A 5,245-nucleotide genomic window follows, 5' to 3' on the forward strand; every position below is an offset into this window, starting at 1 on the left:
TGCAACCTCTGTGCTGCACAAAGTGCAGCACAGTGGTTTTGGCATCTGCTTTGCTGCACAGAAAGTAGCTGCCCCACTAGCTGGAATGCTTTAGAATTAGGGACCTCTACTTTCAGCAGTGAACTACCACTGTCTGGACTGCTGGCATAGCATTCCCCTGCTGTGCTGGCAACAGTGGGTCAGGCGCAGCACAAATGCGTCATTTTTTAGTGTAGCATTAGTGCAATCCTGCGCATCTGTGTTAATGCTACGCAAATTTGCACCCTGTGTGCGTAGCTTTAGCCCAGATGCGCGTAAATTAGCTAACACTAAGCTGTGCTAATTTTTAGTGTAGCATTCACAAAATTGCGCCCATCTGTGCTATCCCTACGCGCACAGGGTGCAAATTTGCGTAGCTTTAGAGCAGATGAGCGCAAATTCGCTAACACTAAGCATGCAGGGCAAAAATGTGGGTGCGCTACAGCGCTTTTTGTGTCAAAAAAAGGCCTTTTCTTCACTAAAAGAACCTTAGAGCAACATGGCGTAGCGTAGCGGCTGTAGCAGAGCGCTAAAGGCCTTTTCTTCACTAAAAGCACCTTAGAGCATCATAGCGTAGCTTAGTGGCTGTAGCATAGCCCTTTTATTGGCTGTAGCATAGCCCTTATTCTAAACAAAAATTGGTGCTAAATTCAGCCCAGTGCAGTGGCGCTACCAGCTTGCTAACACTATTCAAAAAAGGCTGGCGCATTTTGCTGCTTGTCTGCGCAGTTTTCTGACTGAGTTTTTCAATCAATTTGCCTAATATGAACCCAAAAAAGCCTGAAAAAGTCAAACAACTGCTTGAATAAGACTGCATTCATGTGAGAAATTGAACAACTACCAATTTTATTTGAAACATGGAACAAAGGAAACATGGCACAAGGTTAAGATTTGATTAACTAATTGGGCAACTTATTCTTCTGCTTCATTTCTTTGTGTTCCTGACGAACTAGATACTTTTGATCTGACCAGATCTTTTCAACTTTTGTGCCATCATAGACCGGATAAATGGGGAGCCAGTAAGATGATGCACTAAGTTTCTGTAGTTGAAAAACACTGGCAATCAGTTCAGATCAACCATCCACATGATTTATCATCATTGTACCTGATTTCCAGTTCGATAGGCTTCATGCCTAGCTATTGCAGCAAAGGATGAAGCTCGACTCCAGAAAGCCACTGAAAATTGTCTTGGTTTTTCCTTGTGATCTTCAAACCCAAACTTTCCAACGCCATGCCAGAGTATCTTCATAGGACCATGAAACGAATAGCCAGAGCCCCCAAAATAGGCTACACCCAATGAGGGAAGGATAAATTCCCCACCTTTGTGATTCCCAAAGAAGAAAACCGAATCAAATAAAAACGAGTTGTTGAAATCGCAGTGGGTTTGGACCTGCAAATTGACGCTTATTGTTCGGGCTGAAACATTTTGACACCATGAGCTTTTCAATTGTTTTTTTTGGTTGGTTTCGCAATGGAGGAAACACTCACAGGCAACAATTGGATTTAACTCTCTAGAAAAATTGGCCTTGAGATGCTCACTTCCCCACTTTTGAAGATACCTGACTCCTTTTTCAGCAACTTCACTGGCCTGCGATAAGAACCCCTTGTTGATCCAAAGGGACAAGATTGCGTAGTAAGCCATATTGTTTTTCAGAAATATACCAGAGTCCAATACTTCGTGGCGGGGGTCTTTTCGGAGCGGATTTGGAAGAGCAGGGGGGGTTTTCTCTTCTTTCCAAATCGGATCAATGCCTTGCAGTTGAGATACTACTATCTTTTTATTGTAATGTTTGATTTTCAGATCCGAAACACCTTTGTAGTTTTTCTGAAAAGTGAAATCAAGTGATCAACAAATGTTCTTCTATCTGTTGTGAAAATTCAACTCACAGCACCTTCCCCGTACCCGTAAGTTTGAAACAATACTGAAGCAGCTTTGGCGTCTTCTTCAAGCCCCTTTGCAATCCGTTTGGTTCCTTTGTTGCTCTCGTTCAGTGGGTAAGGTGTTGTGGGCCATGATTTCTGAACGTATGGTTGTTTTGTTCTCTTGTGGCAGTTGGTATTGAGCTTATTAGTTTGCACAAAATGTTCAAGACCTTCCTTTGCAAGTTTCTGTACACCAGATATCAAAATTCTGCATTTAAAAGGCTTTGCAGTACTATATATTTGCTTGACTAACCTCTGCTGATGGATGAACACTTAGCAAATTCTCCTCCAGTCGTGGGACCCCAACTCCGCAACACCTTCCGCTTTCATCCAACAGAATCACCATTTTCTGGGTATCAAGAAGTCGACATTGACCCTCAAGAGAAATGGCATGCTTCAAAACATCAGCATGAGTTGGAAATCTGAGGCAGAAAGGTTTGGGGATTGGATCGTCTGAAGGTGGATGGGTTTTATATTTAAGAATCGTTTTTTCAACCTGTAAAACCGCATCCTGGTATTGCTTATGCAGCATAACTTGGGGTGGTGAAGTTTCAAAGGCTTCTTTGATCATGGTAATGATCTCTTCGATGTGAATCCCTGGAAACTCCTGCATTAAAAAAACTGCAAGCAGGTCATAATAAACATGCTCTACTACAGCTTCTTTTCGAAGTTTCATCAACCTCTTGAACATCCTCTCTTCCATGGTAAACGTGTTGGAGTAAGAAGACCCCTTAGCATCCCCTTCTGGTGCCTTTGTGGGCAGATGCTGCAACCTGTAATTATAAAGACAAGAAAGGTCAGTATCGAGCTGGAATCACCCAGTTGTTCCCAATTGGAATGGTGGCAGCATATTCCGCACAACCACCAGGGTCCAAGAAAGCATTGGCTTTAGAATAGATTGGTTGCAGCATATTCCGCATGACAACCCAATTCTACTGTGCAACAACTTGAGGGTGTGGAGAGGGGGCCTGTCTGAATCCTATGCAGGTAATATGGGAACAACTTACTTGGCTTTTTTGTTCGGCATTGTAGAGGGAATGGGTAGGTTTGTTGGGCCCTGGACGCTTACTAGTTGTCTGCAAGACTCGGTGGAGCGTCAGAAAGCAGGGAGCAGGGCCCTTTGCAGCAATGGAGCTGCAAAGGGGCATAAGAGAACTTTCTTGAATCTACTGACCTCGTGGACCAGTCGGCCGGGTGCTTGTGGCTTGGAGGCAGTCTACAAGACTAGGTGGGGCGTCATAGAACAGTCTGAACCGTCTGAACCTGTCGGCGGGGTGCTCGGGCTTTGAGGGAGGCTATAAGACTTGGCCGGTCGTCAGAAAGCAGGGAACAGGCCCCTTTGCAGCGATGGAGCTGCAAGGGGCATAGGGAACTTGAATCGATCTACTGACCTCGTCGACCAGTCGGCAGGGTGGTTGAGGCTTGGAGTCAGTCTAAAAGACTCGGCGGGGCGTCGGAGAGCAGTCTGAACCTGTCCGCGGGCTGCTCGGGCTTGGAGGGAGGCTATAACACTTGGCCGGTCGTCAGAAAGCAGGGAACAGGCCCCTTTGCATCGATGGAGCTGCAAAGGGGCATGAGATAACTTGACTCGATCTACTGACCTCGTCGACCAGTCGGCGGGGTGCTTGTGGCTTGGAGTCAGTCTACAAGACTCGGCGGGCGTCGGAGAACAGTCTGAATCTGTCGGCGGGCTTCTCGGGCTTGGAGGGAGGCTATAAGACTTGGCCGGTCGTCAGAAAGCAGGGAACAGGCCCCTTTGCAGCGATGGAGCTGCAAAGGGGCATCAAAGGATCTTAATCAAACTACTTACTTTGATATGTTTGATTTGTGGGCCCGAGCGAAGCGATTTCTGGTTGTCTGTGTCAGGTTTGGAAACAGTTCTTTGAGAAAAACAGTGCTGCTGTCAACACAGAAAGCAGCAATCAACCTTAATTCTCACTGTCTCCGCACTGCTTTGTGTGCTTTAATTCTTTGTCATCTCTCTATACTTTAGCTTGTGTTCTGCCCCATTAGTACTTTCTTCACCCATCTTATCCACCACTGCTTCCTTAGCAGCGCACTCAATCTTTGTCCAATAATCCTTACTTGACTCTACCCTTGCTCTTAGGTAAGAGCAACAACTTGTCCCTGATTCTCATTTCTCCATTTATGGTCCTTAGTCTAATCAGAAATAAAACTCTTAGTTCTTCTGAATCTCACAGTCTGGACTGGTTGGCAGGGTATGAAAGGCTTGGCTGCTAGTCAGAGAGCAGGGAACAGGTCCTTTTCAGTGACTTATCTTGCTGTGGAAGCTTGTGGAGGTGTGGGAACTTGGGCTTCAAAGAAACAATGGGCCTTTAATTTACAGTTATTGGTAAAGTAAAGATTTAGTAGATGTTTTTGGCTCAATACTATAACAAATAGCACTCCAATAAATACATAATTTTTCTTTACTATAACACATATTTGATTTTTTTAATTTTTTTTATACAGGTATGGTATCAGTTAAAGTAATTTGTCTTGTTTTGTTGATGGGAGCTTGCAAAAGGCTCCTTATAACCACAAAAATGCATTTGTACCTAGTTTTGCCTGTTTTTATTTCAATAAGCAGGGGTAAAAGTACATTTAAACTGGCTTTTACCCCTGGTTATTGAAATAACTAGGGTTTAAACATGTTTAATAGGGCTCTCTACTATATCAGCCCATTGGAAAAAAATCCATTACTACAACCAGTAAAGTACCAGAGATGATAAATACATCTATACTCTACTGGAAGGGCCTGGTTATAGTAAAGTATAGTAAAGGCCCACTGTTGTTCAATGTGGTCTCAGTTTCAGGATGCACACTGGTGATTGGTTTCAAACGTACATACACCAAGCATACAACTTGGGCACATAAATTCTAACCTTCCAAGTTGCAGCCAGCAGGGGACCTTGCCTATGCATTCTTTTCTTGTTTAATTTTCCCACTGGTGTTGCTCATATTTGATGAACAAACCAACTTAACCAACAACTACATGTATTTGTATTCAACTAAGATAGTAATCAGATTCTGACTGAGGATTGGACTGTATACTATCTAAGTTGGAGGAATATTCCAATGCAGAAGTAAAATACAAGTGGTCCATGTGTTTTGGCTGCATCCATTAGGTGCTGATCAATTTTTCAAAAATTGTTTAAGAGTTGATACTGTTTCCTCTTCAACATTTATACCCAGTTCTTTTGGGGTTTTTAAATCAACAATAAATGAGGGAAGGAAAAAATAGGAATCTGGTTTGTGTTTATTACTGGAGAAATTAAAGGTGTTCAAAGTTAAAATCATAAAT

At 43.4% G+C, this 5,245-nt stretch overlaps 2 protein-coding genes across 2 annotated transcripts; both read right to left on the reverse strand.

Annotated features, from left to right (window-relative positions):
• Positions 1 to 917: 917 nt before the first annotated feature.
• Positions 918 to 2,968, reverse strand: PtA15_10A272 (uncharacterized protein; the record flags this gene model as incomplete). The annotated part of the gene is made up of 6 exons (XM_053160431.1): positions 918 to 1,058; positions 1,124 to 1,434; positions 1,507 to 1,843; positions 1,906 to 2,037; positions 2,195 to 2,714; positions 2,949 to 2,968. 6 exons carry the CDS (start codon positions 2,966 to 2,968, stop codon positions 918 to 920), a joined length of 1,461 nt encoding a protein of 486 aa, XP_053024406.1.
• A 41-nt stretch (positions 2,969 to 3,009) lies between these two features.
• On the reverse strand, positions 3,010 to 3,970 carry PtA15_10A273 (uncharacterized protein; the record flags this gene model as incomplete). The annotated part of the gene is made up of 6 exons (XM_053160432.1): positions 3,010 to 3,017; positions 3,116 to 3,236; positions 3,333 to 3,362; positions 3,413 to 3,653; positions 3,752 to 3,841; positions 3,930 to 3,970. The coding sequence occupies 6 exons, from the start codon at positions 3,968 to 3,970 to the stop codon at positions 3,010 to 3,012; spliced, it is 531 nt and encodes a 176-aa protein (XP_053024407.1).
• Between the last annotated feature and the right edge of the window lie 1,275 nt (positions 3,971 to 5,245).

The sequence above is a fragment of the Puccinia triticina genome, chromosome 10A (genome assembly GCF_026914185.1).
Source record: "Puccinia triticina chromosome 10A, complete sequence".
NCBI lineage: Eukaryota > Fungi > Basidiomycota > Pucciniomycetes > Pucciniales > Pucciniaceae > Puccinia > Puccinia triticina.